The sequence below is a fragment of the Numenius arquata genome, chromosome 6 (genome assembly GCF_964106895.1).
Source record: "Numenius arquata chromosome 6, bNumArq3.hap1.1, whole genome shotgun sequence".
Taxonomy (NCBI): Eukaryota; Metazoa; Chordata; class Aves; order Charadriiformes; family Scolopacidae; genus Numenius; species Numenius arquata.
In genome coordinates this window covers 55,661,422-55,684,379 of record NC_133581.1, presented here as the reverse complement: position 1 = coordinate 55,684,379, position 22,958 = coordinate 55,661,422, and the positions used below count along the sequence as shown (strand labels likewise).

General features: G+C 38.1%; 1 protein-coding gene across 5 annotated transcripts in view; it reads left to right on the top strand.

Moving 5' to 3' along the window:
* Window positions 1-22,036, top strand: part of RALGAPA1 (Ral GTPase activating protein catalytic subunit alpha 1) — a 127,340-nt gene extending 105,304 nt beyond the window's left edge. For 2 of the 5 annotated variants that reach the window (XM_074148830.1, XM_074148828.1), the window contains 2 exons: window positions 12,708-12,832; window positions 20,678-22,036. In XM_074148830.1, coding sequence (XP_074004931.1) covers window positions 12,708-12,832; window positions 20,678-20,832 — 280 coding nt within the window. In that variant the 3' untranslated portion in view covers window positions 20,833-22,036. Of the gene's footprint in view, window positions 1-12,707; window positions 12,856-18,956; window positions 19,072-20,677 lie in introns of all 5 variants that reach the window. The other 3 variants (XM_074148829.1, XM_074148827.1, XM_074148825.1) reach the window with 2 other exon arrangements.
* Window positions 22,037-22,958: the final 922 nt, after the last annotated feature.

The window sequence follows — 22,958 nt, the reverse complement described above, 5'->3', positions numbered from 1 at the left end:
TACACAATATTTAAATTGGTGGGAAACGTGGGAGATTATTTGTAACAAGCAAAACTGACAAACAGTAATGTCTGTGAAATACAACGATGGTTTTGGATGAGTTGAATAAGATATTGGCAAACTATTTCTGCGTCCTTCTACATATAGTAACCAAGACAGTTGGGGCATGTTTTCCAGTGCCAACAGAGGGATTAGAAGATGATAGGTTCAAAAAAAAAAAAAAAAAGAGGAGATTAATAGGAACTAGTACATTGGTTGTCTTTGTTCTCCTACAGGTCTGTATTTCAGTTACTGGAAAAATGGTTATATGTAGTACTTGTCAGTATATGGAAATATCTAGCTGGAGATGGAATATACTTCACATAACAATATTCACTAGTTAAACAGGTCAAAATTCTAACAAAAAAAGGGTGTATCTATATAGTTTATTTTGTATGTACCACATACTTAATAGAAAAATGGAATAAACTAATATAAAGCAAGGATTAAAAGTTAGTATTACACTAATTGGAATTACCATATGGTAGTGCGAAGGACATGAGTCCTAATCATAGCCTGGTCAATCAAATTAATCTCAATATACTTTCTAGACATTGAGAAAATAGTTTAATTGCTGATTAACTGCACCTGAATAGATCTGTGGGTCATAAATATATCTATCTCCTTCTGAATGCTTCTCCTCCCAAACATAGAAGAATGCAGGCTATTAGAAAATCTTTTAATTTCTGCTTGCCAAACCATAGTTACCGTCCATCTGTTCTTGCCAATTGTGGAAAAAGGTCAGTTTTCAGCAAAGCCATGCATTTCACGGAAGGTATGTGAAGTGAAATTTCACAGGGGACATGATGGATCCTGATTCTTAGTGATAAACCTTTGGGGCCAGCAGGGTTGGCATATGGTTCAGCATGATATGAAGGCTTGGGTTCCCTGGCTTCACTTCTTTGGCGTGGAACTGATAAAACCTGGCTCTTAAGTATTGTTTCACTGGTCACCAATCATAGGCAGCAGGAACTGCCATTTAACTCTCTGTGGGAAGGAAGCCCAGGCTGTGTTCACAATAGTGCCATTGTAGTGCAGCAAACTGCTCTCAACAGCTTGACAGCACTGGGGAGGAGGGTGAAGGGGCTGCTTTACTAATTGCCCTTCAAAATAAAGAGAGAGGGAAGTGACTGAAAATTAATATTTGTTTTCTTCATTTAAATAGAAGAAGCCTGTCTTAGAGTTTTAAAAATCATTTTTAAAACCAGTTTTACTGCCCTCTGAAGAGACTTATAAGTAGATTATCTCGTACCGGTACTGCAGCAACCCAAGGTAAAAAGAAAACATTCTCTTCAACAATAAAAGGAAAAAAGAAAGGTGGTTGTAAAGTTTATCGAAGTACAGAATGGAATTATTGACAAAACTTCTCATGAGAGACATTTTCTTTTTTACTATGTAGTGTGGAATTGCAAATTAATACATATCTGTATGGGCAGCCTTTTCACTGGACAATATTTAATATAAATATAATTGTTATTTGTGTAATTTTACAGTTTGTAGCGATGTCTTCATGAAAGGCATTTTCTTTACTGTTTCTCTCATCAGTGAATCTGTCTATATATGCAGAAAAAGTATTTAAGGTAAAATTTAAATATTTGAATGTATGAAAACAGTGGGTTCAAGCATTCTAGCTAATACCAGAGAACGAAGAGCCAGTTTTGCTTCTATATTTTTACGCTCATCAACCTTAATTACTTGAGTAAAACTCAATGCTGAGTGTCAGTGGAGATAAATCCCTCTCCCAAAATCAGGAGTTAGTCTGCAGGGCTGCAGTTCTCCCTGGTCTGTAGATTATTTGTGGACTGAAGTGATGACCGCAAGGCCTTAAGGTCTCTCCTTGGCACGTTTGGTGCCACATCCTTAATGAACCTCAGTCACTTGGCCCACTGGCCCTCTGCCTCCCCGGCTGCCTGCGAGCAGGAGCATCGCTCCAAAGAGGGCCTGAAGCAGTGGCAGCTCTAATGGGCTTCAAAACAAGTTAGCACAACGTACCTTATAGGTTCATCGATTCCCATCCTGGATACATTAGTAAGACAGATCCTCCCTGGAAGTTGGAGTAGGAATTCTGCCTGCATAAGGGCTTCAGCGCTGTTTCTGTCACTGTTTGTTTTCACCTCTGTAGACTGTTACTAAAACATGGACAAGTGGGGTATTTGTAAACACTGTCATTAGTCTTCTAAACACACAGCCAGTAAATTTAATGAGTAATCTGTTACAGTGTTGAGGTATTCGTCCTTCCGACACTGCTAGCCATTTGATATTACTCTCTTTCCAATTTCATGCTAAAATGCAATTCAGGGTTTGTAAAACTGACAATACACAATAAATGGTACCAAAAGTGAGACTTTCTACTATATGTTTGTGTTAGTATGCTCCTGCTATATTTCAAAAAGGTAATTCATTGAATGCCCATTCTTCCTCTTACTGCAGAGTAGATTATATTTAAGTCAAGATTAATGGATAGATTCTGATGTTAAAATCCAGTCTCTGAGCCTGTCGTTCCCTAGAGGCATATAGTGCATTAGTTTAAGCCAATATGCTGCTTATCGTAGATACTATGACACTGTCTTAAATGACAGTTTACTGTACTTTGTTACTGCTTACTCTGGTAATAAAATCACTATATTGTGTTCTTGATAATTACAATATTAAATAGAAACTTAATTTGATTACTGCACGTTTAGATACAGATAGTTCTTAAGTAATTGTCCACTGTAAAATTTCTGATACTAATTTTTTCTCTCATGAGGTGTGTTCTGTCAGTGTCTAAGCTTAATACTTAGTTCAGTCACCTTAGCAGAAAAACTGCTGAAAAGAGATCTACACTGGGATTTTGGGGTGCGAAGGAGTATCTTCTATCCTATAGTTTTTCACTTGAACCTTGTTGTTTTTAAAATCCTTCCATAAGATGTTTTCATTTCCCGAAGTCCTTAAAATAAATAACTTCTGGGTTCTACAGAGTTGAAGAATTCAGTAAGTACTGTTAATTCAGGCTTTTTTTTCCCTTAACTTTGAAATCGCTAGAAGTCTGAGCATCAGATCTGTTATTTTTGCTGCCTAAGCAGATGATTGGAATTAGAATTCATTCATTTCAGTAAATACATTCTCATAATATTTTTACATTATCTTAAAAAGATAACTTTTTTATATAGCTGTTTTTTGAATAATTTAATTCTGGAGAATATTTATACTAAAATTAAAATTTATGTTAAGTCCATTACACTTGCACTCTAGTTCTAGGTATCTTTGTAAGTGCCTTTTGTAAAGGAGCATGGTGCAGAGTGGTTACATTTTTCATTTCATAATTGAGTGTTTTAAGTGGTTAAGTATAGTCCGAATTTTATCCAATTCCAGCTTGTGTTAATGGTGCTACACTCACACTGCCTTAGCACCTGTTATGGATTTTGAGTCATCTGGCAGCCCGTGGGACTTAGATAAAGAAGTACCAGGTGTCCTGCCTGTCTCTTAATTGAGACGCAATGTAAACAATATAGACTTGGCAATATGGTTATAGGAATGGATTAAAGCCCAGCTTTGTCTGTGCTGATGAATCACAGCTTTTTTCTTCCTAGATGATGTTAAACCGCTGAAGAATTTAGTTAGCTGTAAGATCTGATGGAACAACATAAAAATAAACAATATATCAAGGATTTTCCTAGAAGGACGGTGTTGCAGAGTGTTTCATATATTGGGTTTTCCAATGAAAATGTAAGCATCGGTTACAATTTCTTGCAGTAATTTAGCAACTTTGGAAGTGTTCATGCTGCAAAAATGAAGACTTATATAAATTCATATAAAGTCAATACCTTTCAATATATAATGCGCCACTAAACTGGACAGAAAGCAATAACATTGACTTGGAAACACTGAGTGGCTGCAACTTTATCTAACCTATGCTTACCTTGCAAGACTTTCAACCATTTAACCATAGGGTAGATATACTGGAAGTAATCTCGTTTAGCTGTAGGATTACTACTGTTAAAGAAAAAAGCCTCTAGATTGCAAAAGCATGTGTTGTTATAATTTGCTCGATAACTTTTAATTTATCACAGATTTATTGAACTTTTTAGTAGTGTAAAAAATTAAAATTAATTTTTATTATATTAAAGAATGATGCAACTATATGCATTGGAAACAAATTGCAAGATCCAGAGTGATGGGATTAATTTGTATGGATTTATCTATTTTCTTCATGAAGAAATATACCTCAGAAATTGCTTTAAAAAGCCCTTTTTGCAGTTACAACTTGTGTTGAAAAATGTTTTTATTAAAGATGTTAGATATTACATTTGATGTTTGTTTAAATCCTACAGTCTTAGTCTGCTACTTGTTTTTCATATTGATTTTCATTTTTTTAATGAGATGCTACGTTAATTAGTAGATTGTCATTACATTACATTTACATTACTGTAAATTAGTGATTTTGGATAATTAACAGAGCCCCTGCAATTCTAAAGTGTTTTCATGAAATGCAACATAAACGTTTAACTTTAAAATATAACTTTGATTTCTCTGAGTTTTATGTTCTGTTTTTATGAGTAAGAAAATACATTCTTATATTTTATTGCAAAAGTGCTGTCACTAGGATTGAACATACGGTTTCAGTAAAGAAAAAATCACCTTAGAAGACTATAAATTTTTTCTTTCACCTGTTTAGTAGTGTCAAGCATAGTAATTTTTTTTTTTCTTCTTTCACCTAAATAACTTGCATCTGACATGAGGAGAATGAACTGAATTCTGTTTATGAATCATCAGTGTTGTGGCTAAATTCCAAATGCATATGCAGAAGCTGCTTGCATTTAGAGCATAGCTGGGTAAACAGATACACAGACCAAAATATTTATATGCCATTTTCAGTATCGGCATTATTTAAGAAACAGAAAAGAACCCAGGCTAACTTAGAGATACCAAGTTGACTTGAGTAAACAGAAGTTGCAGCTGGAAAAAAGATATATTTGTATACCGTGCAAACTAGGTGTGGAAATCACTGAAATGCAATAAATAGGGAACACCATGATGCCGCTTCTACAGAGTCACTTTTCAGAATATAAGAGAACTTTAACTATTCCTCTCTGTGGCCAGTTGATACTGATCACCCACCCACATACAAAACGCAGCTAGTCGCAGGGCTTCCAACACTGGATCAATACCAACCCGACTTACATCCTTAATTCTAAGAGCCAACAAAGAGTACAAATTGCTGTGACTCAGTATGAGTTCAGCTGGTTTGACAACCACTGCACAATCTCTCCTTTCAGAGTGAGATTTCCCAGAAAAAAACTTCTATTTCTGTGATCTGTGGGTTTTTTCCTGTCTGCCTTAAGAAGTCAAATTCTGCTATGGCTAACTTTTCCTTTCAGCTCCTGTATAACCTCGGTCCTAACCTGTACTTGTTATCTTTTTACTGGAGGCGGTCCTTCTTTCCCATTTTGATGTCAGGAATTGTAACGTACTAGGAAAAATGTGCCCAGTAAAACTGATGATTTCATCATTTTAAGTACCTCAAAGTGTAGCAATTAATTTTGTGGAGTTTGCACACCTTTTTTGGGCCAGGGAGCAAGAAACTTAAAATCTCCTACCAGCATATGCCATTCACTGTGCCTCACTGTTTCTTTGTTCCCTTTGGCCTTTAATGTACTGGGGGTGGTTTTGTATGTTGACAATACTACGGATTTTGTTTTTTTCTAGAAAAGAACTGGTGTGCTTCTAAATTTTCTGAGGAGGCAAATGTAATAAACAAGAGGGTGCCATCTTACGTAGCTTTTCTTAAAATGTTATTAGTCTTTTTTATATAAATAGTGTATAAATGCAGTTAGAAAACCTCTTGCACATGTCCATTGATCCTACAAGCAAGTATCTCTGGGTGGAGGATTTTCATTTTCCAGTTAAGGAATGGAGCAGAGCTTTGGTTTCTGCTTGTCTAAATTATTTTCCAAATACCTAGCTGACAAAGTCATACTCTCCACAATCATATCAATATATATTGACTTCTCAGATGATTTTGCTTAGAGTTGGAATTGCCAGGGATGCAGCTGTATATGTATTTATGACAGTAGTTTGTAATTTAACCTGAAAAAGTCTATCTTGCTATTTAGAAATGCATTCTCTGGCTTTTTTTCTAAGAGGTATTTCTAGATGATCATCAAAAACTCCTCTTTTTCCTAGCACCGAAATCAAAGAATCTGAGCTACTATATACTGTCAGTATTGTGATCACATATTCTAATATACAGCTATATTGTGATATACTACACAATGGTGCACATATATATATGTGTGTGTGTGTGTGCACACATAAGGATTATAAGGAGGGGAGATTTATGAATAAAACTTTCATGGTACTGTCTTGTTTCCATTTTTGTTCAGTTTTTCTGAATTGAGTGAAGAATCCACATTTTTACTCCCTTTCAAAAAACCTTTCTTTTTTTTTTTTTCTAAAGCAGAAAAAAAGCCCGTTATCAGTCTCATGGACTTCACTAGCCCATCAGTTGGGATCTAGAAATGCCTTTGGTGGCATTAGGTACTTCACAAATACATTCTGTTTAAATTTTGTTGAACAAATGAAATATTGATCTTTTAAGAAGGACATTGCAAAGATTTCCATCACTGTTTGAGTGTATTAATAAACTGGGCATCTCTTTAGTGCTTTTTTAATTTTCTGTTATTGAGTAAGTTCCCCAACATAATCCTTCCCTCCAGAAGCTGCTGAGGAAATCTGTCTTGATAAAAAGTTTTCTGTATATTTTTTCAAAAGTCTTGAGAGCAGTTAGGCACATAACTACTCTGTCAGTCTGACCCAAGTTCCTCCCTACTAGCCTTATCAGTGCCTGAGCGTAAAACATAGGTGATGAGAATCTCCACGCAGCAAATGCCTAGTCTTGGATGCCTCTGAAATTCACAGGTATCTGAAACTTTCACTGCACCCTTCCCTGGAGATCTGCCCAGTTCAGCACACACTGGAGCTGCCCATGTCCTTTCTGTACCCTGAACAGCCAAATGCCCAGCTCATGCCCCTCTCTGTCCATTGAATAGGTGGGTATTTCTTTGTTCATCTGACCTGCAAGGCAGCTGTGCTAAGAGTTCTGAAGGGATACTCACTGGATTAGAGCCCACACAAACACAACAGGAGGTAACTCCCTAGTTATATCAATCAGCCAGGAAATGAGAGAGCGGTTTCCAATTTTGAGGCCACATCTCCTGCCTCTTACAAAACGGTTCGAACCATTGGGACTGAGGACATTTTGTAATCAGGCACACTCCGTTCACTGCTGAAATTGCTCTTCGTTTCATAAAATAAGATCTCCTCTGAATCACAGGGAAAGTACATGCTTATCTGGATAGCCTAATGGTTACGGTACTTTCCTGGGAGAGGATGGTCCCTGGATTCCAGTCCCTGCTCAGGAAGCATTTGTTATCAAATGGTCTTTGGAGCAGGCACTAGAATTTCTTCTCCAGCCTTTTTGTCAGTCTAGCATTTAGATGCTCTGGTAATAGATAGCTTACAGAACTGTGAAGTGCCAAACTCTTAATTTAAAGCTTGGAAATTTTACTCCATGTGGAAACTGCTTTTTCTTCGTTTTTTTTCAGCCTCAGGTTAATGACATTTTAGGATTGATATTCCCTGGATGATTGTAGCGTAGTAATCATGCATCTGCTCTTCTTTAACTGAAAAATACTGGATAGGTTTGTTGCAATACATTTTATTCAGTTCAAAAACTTACAGGCAGAGTTTATTCTAACGTCTGAGAGAGCTGTGAATAAGAAGAATGGAAAGAAAACGTTCAGTCAGAATGACACAATAAACCCGTGAGAATGCCTGTGAGGAGATGAATTCAACAGACGGACTTGAAATATGAAGACAGTAGAAGAGGCTGAATAGTGGGAAGTACGGGATTTTGTGGAGATTGAATGGTTAAAATTACAGAAAAGGAAAAATAAAGACTAAACTAGAGATGTAGGAAAATGTAGCAAACATCTCACCAAATTGAAGGATGGCAAAGCCATGGATTAAAAAAAAAAAGGCAGTGTGACGGAATTGTTTTGGATAAAGCAAAAAGGTTACGATGGTGGATGAAGGTGCAAAGAGGAGAATTGTACTACTGTGACACATATATATCCTTAGCATAGACTCCAGTCTCATTACACTGAGATGGAGAACAGCACAAGACAGATGTTGTTTGTCCCCAGGAAGTCAAAAAGCCAAATACAAAACTGAAGACAACAAATGAAGTCAGATACAAAATTCAGGGAAATGTGAAACAGAGTAAACGGTGTGAATAGTTGTGTGCCCTACACAGCAATGGACTTACGTCTTCCAAGGTATTTTCCTTGTTTCTTTTTAGATTAGCATCATAACAAAGGGGAGAGTTTGGAGGACCCTTATGGAGAGCTGGTGCTAGGCATAAGAAGCCACATGAAAGACAGTACAAAAGTACCTGTCTAAAAATGTTAACGTGAGTGTGACTGTGTTAACTGACTGGAAGCAAGAGTAGTTTTGATAAAATTGATCAAACCGTTATGGACTATGAAGTTAAAAAAAGTAGCTTGCCTTTGTGCTAGGGAATGGCAGACTGATGGCAGTATGAGAAGAGAATGCCCCATCTAAGCAGGATGTTCAGAAAGTGGGCTCTGTAATGCTTTCAGTAGATATAAGGAGGAATAAAAATAAAATTCATTTATTGAGGTCAGAGAAAAAAATATGGCAGCGAGATGTGAAGTAAGAGCCTAGATAATTTATTCATGTACATGGCCAGAAAAAGTTTTAGCTTAGATTATGCAAAAAGCATCTGCAAGATGTAGATGTATTCTGCTATAGGAATCTAAACAGAGCTTGAGTTAAAAGAGAAAGTGATACTATCAACAGTGATGGAGAGCCATTAGGTGAAGACATGAGATGTATTTTTTCAGACAGATTAAGCATAAGTAGGTGATCTGACAGCCAGGATTTCAGTGCTTGTTCCCAAGTGCAAATCAACAGGTCTAAAAAAATTGCATGTTTAAAGTAATAATGGAAAGTAGAGTATTTTCAGTATTAATAGAAATAATTGCAGACTTAGAGAATAAGTAAAATGGATTGTAATGCAAATGAAACTTTAGCTGAAGTGACTACAACCTGAGTGACCTATTGTATTGATTGTGTTTTTCAGAAAAACGTCTTCTGAAAAAGTATAATGAAGTTATTAGAGTTTTCGTTACACTTTTTATGGATTACATCTGCAAGTTTTTAGCTGACAAATTTGGGTGACTGCCTGTATAATTAATGTATATCTTACCTTTTTATCCACACTCTTTTGTTCCAGTTAGCACCTTCTTCAGAAGCAGAAAGCTCACAACACTGTTGTTTAAGTGTTTAGTCGCTCTCTGTGCCAGAGCCTTTCTCCATTGGTGTGCCTGTGCATCCTTCCCATTCCATCTTAATTGCTGATGCCAGTGGCAACATCCAGTCTCAGTAAGAATACAGCTTGCATTGCCCTGTTATTACTAGCCATTGAGTTTGTATGTGCCACTCAATTTGTCGGTGCTAATAACTCTTCCCTAGAGAGCAGCGTTTTAAAGAAATAAACGTCTAGCCTATTAGAAGTAATGTAGAAATTAACTACCATGGACTTATGGTCACTTGCAGATAGTTTCATTCAAATATAGCATAGAACTAGAATATCGCAGCCACAAAAGCATACAGATCTTGAGTTTTAAAATACTAGAATGTTCTCAAAGTATATGGGAATAGAAGATAGAAGTATCCCAATCGCAGCTACTCAGTCTCTAATAGAGAAGAGGAGTTCTGAGGAGAGCGTGTCATTTCTTAGTGCAGAATACACCAAGCTTTGGACCTGGCGTTTGCATCACGTTTTTTGTTTTGTTTTTAAGCGGGGTTCTGTTTTTAACAAGCTGCAGATGGTTTTGGGGATTGTTAGGATGAATGTCAGCCTGGCTAGTTGAATTATTTTTCTTTGGGTGTACTAAGTGTGCATTTGAATTAGGCTTCTAGAACTGATACAAGCATGTACTCTCCACTGTGTAATGAAAACATCATTATCCTCCTCAGTCAGCATCTGTGTCGAGACTTCTTTATTTGGTTAGGAGATAGGTACCTAGATTGGAGAACGGGAATGTCCTTGTCACGTTCAAAGCAGTAACTTTCCTTCATTTTAGACTTAGTTGTGTATAAGCTTTGGATATAATAGGATAAACTAAAAGGTTTCATTTAGAGACCTCTGAAAGTAGAGCATTTTAAAAGCAGGTAGGTGTCTCCACCCTACTTTTTCATGAAACATTTTACCCATTCAAGCAGACTTTTAAAAACAGCTTGTTTTGATAGCAGCCTGTTCTCCTGTGGGCCTTCAGCCTTTGCTTCCTGGCAGCACCTTTGGTGCGAAAAGAGAGTGATCAATTGGGAGACTATCAGTGCCAGCATGCATAGAGTGATAAGTTAACACACCACTGGGAATTTCTAGGGCCCACCAAGATACTTCACTTCTAATGTGCTAACAAGCTCATTTTTCTACCTCTTGCCTCTTCAGTTATTTTTTTTTCTCAGAAGAGCTTAGAAGTTGAGTGCATCAGGCATAATGAAAAGCTCTGTAGGAGGGAGAAGCAATAACCCCATTTTTCCCTTTTCAGCCAAATAGAAAATTAGTTTCTGGTAATACACAAAGGCCAGTATTTTTTGTGCAAGGGGCACTGCTGTGAATCAAAGGACTCTATTAACTGCAGAAAATTCAGCAGCTGTGAATCTCCCCCAATGAAAAAAGTGCTTTTCAACAAGTTGTGAGATACGTAGTATTATTTAGACTTCAACCATCAGTTTCATCCTCTACCACTTATACATAGCCTCTTAAAAACTGTGCTATATTACTCTCCTCTGTTAAGGCTCAATACTATGTTTATCCCCCAACCTAAGAACCATTACAATGGGAGATTTTTATATTTTCTCTTGTCCCCGTGCTTCTATTATTATAACTCCTCCAGCCTAAGAGTTCTGCGGAGAATTTGGAACATGGATTTTGGAGGGAAAATTGTTTCCCAGTTGCACTGTGTAACCAAGTTGTGGTCTAAGGAAGTACAACAAAGATCAGTTTATTCACTAGAAGTTGTTTTCAGATAATATAATCACTATACATTTTTTCATATTTAGATATAATGCAAAATCTGCTGTAAATATTGTACTGAAAACAACTGCAAAAAGGTTTCATAGGAAAAGTTCTGTAATTATTGAAGTATAGTTTTAAAAGTTAAGATGAAGGATATTGTTTCCAGCTGTAAATTGGGGCTGAGAATTTTATTGCTTATCATAACTGAAAGTAGCATCGTTATTTATTTATTATGTTAGCACTTGTTATTAAAAATGCTTATTACTTGTAATGCAATTTTTATGTTTAGATTGCTAAAAATGTGTGCAAAATTAATATTATCCCCATTTCACAGATGGTGAAATTACGTCAGAAAGGTAATTTCCTTACTGCCCCTGTCCTCCCCAAAAAGAGCAGCAGACTTGAAATCAGAACTGAGAACCTTCAAGAAACTGATTCTCAGTGCATTCCTCCACAGCATCCTGACTTGTTAGGGGTTTTTTTGGGAGAAGAAAACAGACCTATGTAAGAAGAAAATTATCTCCCTATCTACAGATAAAATACGGGGGAAAAAAAAAAAAAGTGTGCAGAAGCATAAATGCCAGGAAAAACTTCTGATCATTTTACGGTTCTGTAAGATAACTGGAGAAGGTCTCCCTCATTCAACATATTGAGTCCAGCTGGAGGAGTTTGAAAGTTGTGAGAGAAAAGGTTAACCGATTTCTCAGTTCAGGAACTATACGACATGAAGTCAGCATGGTAGTTTTTCTTGATAATTGTATGTTGCTGCCTGCTGCTCTACATTTTGACAGCCATTTCCATAGTTGCTTTCATGAACAGCAGAAATATTCTCTCTTTTTCTCGCTCTCTCTGTGCTAACAGCACAATCAGGCCTGCTGGAACAAGAAGCCTGGAGAGGGTTCTTCAAAAGCAACAACACTTCAAGATACCGGGCTCTTGTCAATAATATCGGAGAGGGAGAACACAGGGAAAAGGAAGAAGTACAGTATTTTGCTGTCAGTGCCCTGCCGACACTCTGTTAGCCAGCATTTAAGGGTTCTGTGGGCTCTTTGCAAATATTCTTGCTTGTTTTAACGGCATAATTGACAAGGTGTTTTTCCCAATACTCAAATTTCGCTATGTATTTATCTTAACTCTGTGTGTGTGTATTTAGGGATTATGGAAGCAGTTTGTTGTCGAAGAGTGCATTTTGTTAATGCTAACGTTATTTTTCATGCTGTACCTCTTAAAAATTGTAGCATTTTTATATTTATTTGTGACCAGAGTACAGCCAAATGAGTTACTTAAAGGAGAGTATTTAAGTTGCTGGTGTTTGAAAAAATTTTCAGAAAGTTTTGCATCACACGTGAAAAAAACAGTTGAACCATAAAGTTTACATTAATTGTGTATATCCTTCAGTTAATATTACTTCAGTGCATCAGATGATATCATAGTTATGTAAAGAATTAAAAATAAGTGTGTACAATCACTGAAATACATCATATTGTATTTAACAAAACAAGAATTTTTAATTAATAGACTGATGTTTCGCAGTTCTAGTACATGATATAAATTGCTCCTTAACTCTTGGCTAAACCAGTTATGAGGAGAGAGCACGATACCTGCAAACAATTGTTCAACATCATCTAGAGCCTACAACTTTTGAGGATTTTGCTGCTCAGGTTTTCTGTCCAGCACCTTACCACCATTTGCCCTCAGAGACAGGTAAGAATTACAGTAAAGAACTAGTTTTGTACAATCTTATTTGAAATGCAGTATCCTTACTTATAAAGACTGAAAATTCAGACCTTCAGACATCATTAAGAGTTTCTATTAATCTGAAAGACTGTATGTACAAATTTGAGAATCTGGGCAAAGTTGCTTTTAAATCTTTATTCTGTTGCCTGGCATCATAAGCCAGTGCCTGGCATTAAGATTTGGCTACTTTAATATACAAACCAGATCCTGTATTTTTACAGTAAATTTTATTGTGTTCCCCTGTATAAAGTCTCCATGGAAGCATTGGTTCTCCTTCATCCAGGCTGGTTCAGGTAGATCCATTCTTTAATCTAAGGACACCTTCCCTATAAGAGACTTTTACGGCTTACTACATTTTTGGAATGTAAAGTTTTAAATTGCAAACCTGAGAGAGCCTTGCAATCATCAGTTTTGTTTCCAGGTTATTAGCTGCAAGGCTGGTTTTAAGGTCATTTTTGTTTTCCAGTAAAATACCTGTTTTATAAGAGGATACTGCATTTTCAGTTACTAATGAGAAAATCGGTAAAAGAAAATGAGTAACTCAAGGCCTTCCTGTTCTGAAATTTCTTGAACTCCTTATGATTATTTCATTATTTTATTTCCCCTCTTTTTAGATCATTAAATATCAGTTCTGTTTATCTGAAGGTAAGACAAAGTGTCCAAAAAACCCCTTTGTTCCTCTTACTTTTACTAGAGCACTAAGCTTGTAACCAAATTGTATGCAAACTTTCCTTGTTGCCCTTGTTCACACTAAAAAGAATTTCACACTGATTGAGAAATGACCACTACATCTTCTTAAAGTTTTAGTCTTTTACTAACCTCAGGTCTGCATGAAGCACTAACACGGGTTCTGGGATTAAGGTAACTAATGGTAGAGACAGTTGTTGAATGAGTAACACTTTATTGTGTTGACCTTTGTTTCTCAGCATGAACAAGTAGTACTGGATGGCAGTGGTGTGTTTTGTACCCTGTACTGTCTTTCATTGATGTTGTAAGACATTCTGCAGTGATAACGTAGGAGAGAAGGAGAAGAAGAATGTGTAACACTTGAAATTCCATGTTCAGAAACCTTTATTTAATGCCAAATAAATCAAAATGCTTCTGTGGAAGAGCTGTAAATCTAAATAAAATAAATTTTGTAAGAATAAATTAATTTGGCAAGTGGTTATCTCAAAATTTGTTTCTTAATTGCAAAAGTATGCAGAAATAAATTCTAAAATTATAGAAGAGTTGTGATAGGACTACAGAATGACTGACTTAAAAATGTTAAAACATTGAGACTCCTTTGCGTATAAACCATAAGTAGAAATAAGATGCAGTTTGAAAGTATAAGTGGCATAGTTATGCTAGTGCAAATAGTCAAGACCAAAGGGAAACTAAATTAAAAGTGTAAGTAATTTAAAACTAATTAAATCAATATAAAAAAATAGTAACAGAATTTAATGTATGAAAATGTTTGAATAGGGAAAAATCTGTAACTAGAAATGTTAATAACCAGGGGTACCAGTCCTTGCCGCATTTCCTTCCTAATGCGCACAGCAAGTATTCACCACCAGACACTTACGTATGGCTAGCGTATATTCTATATTCTAGTGCACTTGTATCAGTTCTGCCTGTTCACTTCCAGAAATCTCATTCCAGGCTAAATCGTTCTGCCCTCTTCCTCTAGTTCATTCTTTTGGGGTGAAGCAAAGATGCTTTTCTATACTATTTTGGTGTGTTGGAGAACGCTGCTGTACAGTGGCAATTCCTGTATTCCTTTAAAAATTGTCCTAGTCTTTCGTTGTGTTCTCTAACATGATCTGGGAAAAGATTATGATTTTTAGAAACTTGATTTTAGACTTAACCTTTCTATCAAATGGAATAACTTTCTGCGGGGATCTCATTGGTAGGAGCTTGTGATGTATTTCACACCCGTGTGTATGCACGTGTGTGTTTGCGTACCGTGAAACATGATGTCCTGTCCTGAGGGCCACATTCTGCTGGACCCTGTGCTGTGTGCTGGAACTGGCCAACACATCAGTGTCGGGAGCAGCCAGGAGCTTCCTAGGGTGGACATGCAGCACAGCGCGACCCAGCGTCAGAGTCCAACGAACTGTCCCCAGACCTGACTGAGCTTTCATTTCAGCCCAGGGATGCCCTGGCAGTCCTGCCTGCAGCCTGGGGGCTGACCCCTGTTCCATCTGGGGCTCCTGGGGCTCTGATACTCAGCAGCAGTACAGTGCCTGGAGTAGCACCACACCATCTGCCTCCAAGCTGACTCTGGAGCACACAAATTCTAAACCCTGAGGCAGGTATAAGTTAACACTGCTGTCATCTGCCAAAAAGTTACCCCAGGGCTTGGGGTTATCCTGGAAACCAATGGTTTCCAGTCCTAACGAAGGCAGACCTGTTAGCGAGGTGGCTACAGACGGCCCAGAACTTTGACGGACCGTGATCCCAGGAAAGAGGCCACCAGGTAGACTATTAAAAAAAACTACATACCTCTGTGATTCCAGAGGTCCCTTCAAAAGGCGTATTTTTTGAAAGATAGGCGAAGAGCTCTGAACTGTGCCAGGATTGCACATAGGAGTGACACTGGAGTCCTGCCTGGGAAACCACACGCATTCGTCACCCCCAGGATGACTCAGACAAAACCTTGCAGGCTCCCTGCCAGATCTTTCCATGTCATCTGAAAATTTCTGACCATCTTCTAAAAATACATCACAATTATTTTTTTTTTAAATACAAAATATTTCATTTGTGTTCTTTTTAATGAAAAATAACTGATCAGAAGAGAGTAGAAAAGTTTTCCACATTTTAGATATTATAGACTTGATTCCTTAATTGGGTTGTGATCTCCAAGATTACAATTTTTGTATATGTTTAATTTTATAAGGTACTGTATACAATCTCCTCTTCTAAGGAAGATGTATAAAACCGGTGAAGCCCATCACCGGGTGTTGTAATGTTGTTGTTGTTGTGATCCCATTGGCTGGTTTCAGCATGCCATTTTTTCCCTTTGAGCTGTGATAATCACAGCAAATAGAGAACATGCCATTGGGTAACAAACTCTGTTTCCTCAGACTGACATTTTATCAAAGGCTTAGCCCTCACCAAAAGCCATTTCCTTCCTTAGAGTGGTTGCCCTTCAATACAGTGTGATTGTGGCTGCTGCTGTTTTATCCTAGATACTTAGCTTGACCTGTCAAAATATCTGACAAGTCCTCTTTCCCGTGTTTAGGAACCTGATTAGTGTAGTGGATGTGTACATTTAAAAAAATTGAGATTTACCTGCACTTAATCACAGAATATAATTCAGTTGCCTCTGTATTTTTTACTTTGCGCTGGTCAAATAGAGTAACTCCTGCTGTATAGCTATTGAGTAAACCAGATTTCTGTGACACCAGAATAGGTTGAGGGAACTGTCAATGGTAAGCTCAATGATATTGAAGGGCTTATTGACCCCATGATGCCAAGATTCTGAGCTTTAAATTGTACTGATGTCTCGGGTTTGGGTTTTCTTTATCTTCTTTTTTTTCTCTCTTCCTACTGAAACTAGTACCTCAGTATAGTAAACCTTATAAAGATGAGGCCTCTCAACACTAGTCATAGTATTTCCTAGTTTTTGACATTTTCTAGTTTTTGAATGTTTGACTTTATGAATTTATTGTCTTGTGACAACGTTTTCCTTTTGTAATTCCTTCCATTTTTATTTTAAGGCATAGGGCAAAAGAGAAAAATTCTGTAATACTGATTTAACAGCCACGTGATTCCTGAGCAAAACTGTAACCTCTAGATCCACCACCAGCTCCTGCAGACTGACACAGGGCAGTGGTTGGTAGTAATGGTAAACTGTGTTATCTCTCTCTGAATCTCCACTGGTGGAAAGATTGGGAATTTTGCCAGTGGGTTTCACAGATATTGGTTGACAGAGAGGAACAGGTTTACTCAGTATGTTTCTGGCCAGGTTCTGAAGAGCGTTCTTCACTGGACATGGACTCTGACGCTCTTTTGCCATAAACTTAATCTTTTTTGCTGTGTTCTTTCTCATGGCTGGCTCTTGGTTCTTTGTCTCCTACCCAGTTCCAGTCTCACAGCTCCTTAGGCCACTCACCATCTCTTCCTCACCTTCTCATCCTGCTTTGCAGCTGCTTTTGCAGTCTTTCTCTCTGCATCTGCTTCTTGTTTCATTTCCTCATTTCCCCAAATTAATGAGAGACTTAATTCCTTGACTCTAGCAAAGCTCTGCTGAGCATGATGGACAGCTTGGCAGACAGATTTGGACTGGAGTTCGTAAGAGTTGCAAAGGGCACAAGCTGTACAAAAACGATTGCCCTCTTCCCTGAAGGTCAGGCGGGGAGGCTGAAGTACCTTAAAAGGCCATCAAAATTTACCAACGTGTACAAATGATATTTTCCTCTGTGGTCATTCTGAGAGATGGCACTCGGGAAAATGTTGATCCAGACAACAAGGTGTGACAAAGCTAGAGGTACTGAGAGTGGCCATACTGTGCGGCACCCCGTCTGAACATCAGCACCCCCTCAGGCTTCTGCCCGGTGAATTTTTCACCTCTTTGAAAGTCAGAACTGACGAGCGAGATGAGTCATGCCAACGCACGTGTTACGATTCCTCCACCTCACCTCACTTCTAACTCAGTCTGTGTGCAGTTAGGATTCCTTTTTACATTTAAACAGTTAATTTCTGAGTCAAATAACCAACATACTATTATTAGACGATCCTAAAATTTTCAAATGGAGTGTGAAAATGTCGCATTTCAACTTTGTTGATCCACCTCCTTGTTCAGAAGCGATTGAAATGGCTTTACATTATGGCCCCAAAATATCATAGCTCATCAGGCTATGATATTTGTCATTTGTCAAGCCTAAGAGATGAAAAATATGGATCACTTCCTGACATTTTTCAACCTCTTAAAAATCCTAACACATCTATTTTGTTTATTTTATAGAACTTTCTGGTTGTAGGTCAATTGTCAATAAAGCCTTCTTATTTAACCCTGTTTTTCTATTTTGGATAACTAAATATTTCATTGTGTAGAGAAATAAAGATAGTAACATTTTACACTGAAAACTTTAAAGTTGTGAAGGGTAAAACAAAACCTGCAAAATTTCTATATACCACATTTAGTATCCACATGTATGTGTGTGTGTATGTGCGTATATATAGATATATATGCTTATCTAAAATCCAAAGAATTTGAGTTACTAATCAGCCTGTTGATTGCTGTGAGACTTTAAATATATTTTAAGTGCCATTATTCTTCACTCTTCTGGTGTGATATGTTCAGATGTGAATATCACTTTACATGACTTCTGTTCTTCAATAGCCCCAAGTCAGTTTCCAAAAAAAAAATAAAGGTGGGGATTGCACGTGGATCTGTGCTTCTGTCTGCAGGAATTAGAAACAAAATTTTAAGATAGGACCGGAATAATACCTTAATTGAAATAACCGGGTGTTTCAATGTTTTCTATATCCAACCCGTGATAAAATTTCACACTAGAGTTTGACACACCGACGCAGACTAACTAGCTTAAATACTCGTTTTTCTTCATTACGTGATTTCAGAAGTCTCATGTAGAGGCTGGCTATAATTTTAGCATACTTAATACTGTGAAACAACTGGGGAGCAGAAGCCATATATCAAGCTGCCATTTGTTTTTCCCTCTCGATTGTGTGTATGTGTGTATTTAACTGTTTTCACAGACTTTAAGCCAGTGTTTCAGACAATTTTTAGGATGTATCTCAGTTGCTGTGAATAAGGTTGCTGGATCTCTATAATGTTATAGAATTCTTTTCTTTCTCTCTCTTTTCCTTTTTTTCTTGTAATGCTTAGTTGGTAAGTATGACGCCGGATTTCAGAGCTGTTGCTTCATTGCACATAACTAACTCATCACTCTCTTTAACCTGTAGCATGAGCAGCAATTGCATAATGAAATTCGAAATTCCGTTTTCTGTGCTCATCTGTTAATACCCTTCAATCTCTGCGGTTCGTGTCTCATGTCTCACACCTGTTATCTTTTATCTTTTCTCCCCCCCCTTCCTCACTTCTTTCCACTCCTCCTTCCTCATCACTTCTTCATTCTCAACAAAGAAAGAAATGCTGTGATATTTCTTCTCCTTCCAAAACCTCCACTAGAAAGCATTGGCCACATCAAGGTAAAGGGCAAAGGCTTGAAACGGAAGGTCTTTCACGCTAGCTGTGAATGGTATGCTGTGCAAAACAACAACGGTTATTTTCTATTCTCTAACTTCCACCATTTGAAATGCTTTAATTCCTTGTAAAATCAGAACAAGATAGAATTTCAGAAAATGAGAGTGCATGTTTCCCTGCCTGCCTTTTTCTATAAGGCACAGTGAGTCAGGCATTATCATGCTTTTCCAGATTGTTTGGCAATGAAGTACCTAGTTCATGAACAGAATTACTGTCACCAGCTGGGGAACAAATAACAGCCCTTTCTCCTCCCTGTCACTTCAACGGGTCGTGTCAGTTTGGAAAAGATAGAAAGCACCGTGCCGTCTCTCTGGAGCAGGCAGGTGATGGACCAGGCGAGGAGGACGGCCAGGTCGCTAAATCACTGAGCTTTATGACAATATGTTTTAAAAGTACTCTTACAGTTCTTGCCTCATGACCTAATTTTATTTTAGAGGAGTCTTTCAAAAAAAAAAAAAAATATCATGATCAGTTTCAAATGTTTTTTTGCACCCTTATATATGAAATGTATACTGAGGGAGAGAGATCTTCAGTTCTGATTATTGCATTATTATTTTAAAGAATTGCCAGTAATAGCATGATGTGGAAGAAATAGCAAGTGATATTCTGGCTTACTGAAGTCAGCAGGGGTTTCCCCATTGGCTTGTGCAGGACTAAGCTTCTGTCTGTAATTTATACAGGTCAGAAGCGATCAGTGGCGATGGAGGTAATTGAGTTCAATCAGGCTGTCAGTCTCTGTAAATGGCTAATTAAAATGCAGTTTAGTTCTGTGGCTGGGAGTTCATAGTGTTAATTTTCTGTACATGGGAAGGAGAATGTAATTTTTATTTCGTATTTTCTCCTTTTCCTTTTGTATCTCTATGGAAGAAGATTTGGAGACGGGCTCTTAGTAAGGGAAGAGCCTTGTCCTCTTGCAGTGAGGACTCGGGGCCCACCGGAGCGTAGCTCTGGGCGCTGGGCCAATGAACTACATACCGTTATCTCAAATTCATCTTGTTCCTTTTACAAAGAAACGTTAATGTATGGTGCATCCAGTTAGTATGATCTGTTCAAGCTTCTGCCTTGTAGGCCCTGTAGGAATTTGCCTTTTGAAGCACTGACTAAAGTTGGGATGGGAGAAGATGTTTTACTCTCCCAGTTGGCCCCCGATTCACTCCACCTCTTCAGCTGCATTCCTAGAGCTCCCTTCATGCGCAACGAGCTGTTAACCTTCATGTTCTCATTAAAGACTGGTTTCTTCTGGGTTGTGGTTTGAATAACGACTCCCCATCCCTGCGAGGGAACTGGAGGTGTTTGTTCTCCCGGTTAGGGTTAGCGGGAGAACGTCACCCACTTCAGTGCTGCCTCAGTTGCCGAGAGCCAAGGGGGTTCTGCAGTCCCGTAGCTCAGTGGTTTCTGGCATCATCTTTTCTCTAGAGGTGGATTTGTGGCAGTTGCTAGCTCCACCTGCAGTACCATCACCCACAGCTGGTAAAGGGCTAGGAGATGCTGTGAGAGTGACAGCAGCACTGAAATGCCTCTCTGCCCCTTGTCAGTAGATTCCCTCGCTGCGAGTACAGAAGGGTGGCACTGACCCGTCTGGTTCTTGCTGTCCTCTGCAGGCTTCTGCCCAGAGACTCAGCCGGGAGAAACTCCAGCAGCAGCAACAGCACAGGTGGATGGAACAGACTTAGCCTCTCCAATGTCTCCTCGGACTAGCAAGAGCCGCATGTCCATGAAACTGCGCCGCTCCTCTGGCTCGGCCAACAAGTCCTAAGTGGGGCGATGCCTGCAGCTTTCTAGTGAGCAGCGATCGGCCACCCTTCCCACAGCCACTCACTGCTTTCTGTTACAGGATAGTGTCTCTAGTGTGTGCCCCTTCCCTGCGTACCCCTGTTCTGTATGTTTATTTTAAACAGTGACACTGGAATTTTACTTTAATATTTTAGCTTTTGTTTTTTTATCAAACTCCAAGCTGCCTTTTTTTGGTTGTTGTGGGTTTTTTTTCTTTCTTTTTTTTTTTTTTTTTTTTTTTTCCAGTGCAGTTTATCCTCTGCACCTTTTACCTTCCTGGATGACACAATACCTTAACAGTAGTCATTTTTAACTCTGGTTGATCTTGAGTCATATGGAATTGGAGACTGCAGTTTGGTTACACTATATTTATTGTGCCCCATTGCAATTTTCTCTGTAACAAAGAAAGAAATATGTACAACTTGAAAATGAATGTACAATTTTAAATTGAAGTTGCATTTGTAAAGTCTTTGTCAGATGTCACAATGTTAATGCACAGGATGTGTACAGATTATTTATGTTAAGAATGAAATAGTTCAACGGCCTTTCAAGCATTACAGAGTCCAAAGGAAATAACTTGCTCGTAGCACCAACTCTTCCTTCACAAAGCAACGTATCATTTCGTAACTGTGCAGGTGATGCCATAATCTATGCCAGAAAAAATAAAAACCCACTGCTGAAATTCTACTTATGCTTGGCTTCCAAATATTTTTATAATATTCTCTTTTCCAAGCGGTATCAATGGTAAATACCATCGAGTTTCATGGTTTTTAGCCTTTATCACCGGGCTGCTGGGTGTAAATGTATATTCCTGTTTCTTACATTAAAAAAAAAAAATAATAAAAATTCATTTCTCTGATGAGGTGTACTAGGGAAGAAAAGGGAACATGCTCCAGGAGCCTGGCCTGAAACGCTGACGATTTTAGCCTTCTGCAGATTAGTACACGCGTTCCACCCACCCAGAGATATTTTCCTACAGAAGATGAAATGCTCACATTTTGAGTCTGGCAAACAACAAAATGCTGTTAACAAAATGTAGCATGACATCAGTACTAACTGCATGTGTAAATATATCATATGGGCAACAATAAAAAGATAAATGATGTATTGTCATTCATGTAGTATCTACAAATTTGTAATGGTTGAAGAGAAGACATCCTATTTAATAATACAATAAAATTATTCTTACCACCTTTTGTATATTAGTCATTCACCTCAGTGATTAGATTCTTATTCCAATTTATAGAAGAACAGCCTATCACGCGTGGAGCAGTGAAGTGCGATACGCAGCTTAGTTTCCATTTGTACTAAAAAGTACACGAGTTCTTAGGAGCTCTTTCCCAACCCATTGCAAGAACGCCATACTGAGAACTTTTCCCCAAATCCAGTAGATATGATATGCGTAGCTCTGCAGGTAATGCAAAGTGCAGGACGTTCCCTCCTGCAGGCTGCTCGTTTGAGTGCTAATTGTAGCAGCAGTTAATAATCATCAGGTTTCTGTGGTCCGAAGCCCTTCGTCTTTGTACAGGTGGAGATGGGAGAGCGATGATTTAAAAAAACATAATGACCTCCTCCAGGAGAGAACTCATTTAATGGTATAAACAAGCATTATTTATCTAAGTGTCAGTTACCACCAAATGATGGAAAAATGCACAACTTAACATTACATGCTTTATTTCTGGCATATAAGAAGGGCAAGCGGCAAGTTTAGCCTCCTTTGTCAGACAGCAAATCTTGGCTGCTTTAGGTTATATTGTATTAATTCATTAGCCCAGGTCCTGGAACTAAAACGAGAAAGTCCGTGAAGCACATTTAAAATAAAGCATTTAGTGCTTGCTTTCAGCCTTTGGGCGTAATACACGTGAATCTTTTGTTGTTTGCAACAAAATACGAAACTACAGAAATAATTGCCTTAGAGGATGCTAATGAAAAGACTGAAATATTTTGCGTACTCATTTCAGGGAGAGTCTTAGAACAAAGACTATGGCTGGGATCAGTTCGGTTCTTCAGAAATCACCAGCTGACCCACTTAGCCCTGCTGAATTCAAGGAAGGCGTGAGCTTTGTTTTAAATCCTTTATTGAATTTGCTTGCCCTTATTTTTGGCCTC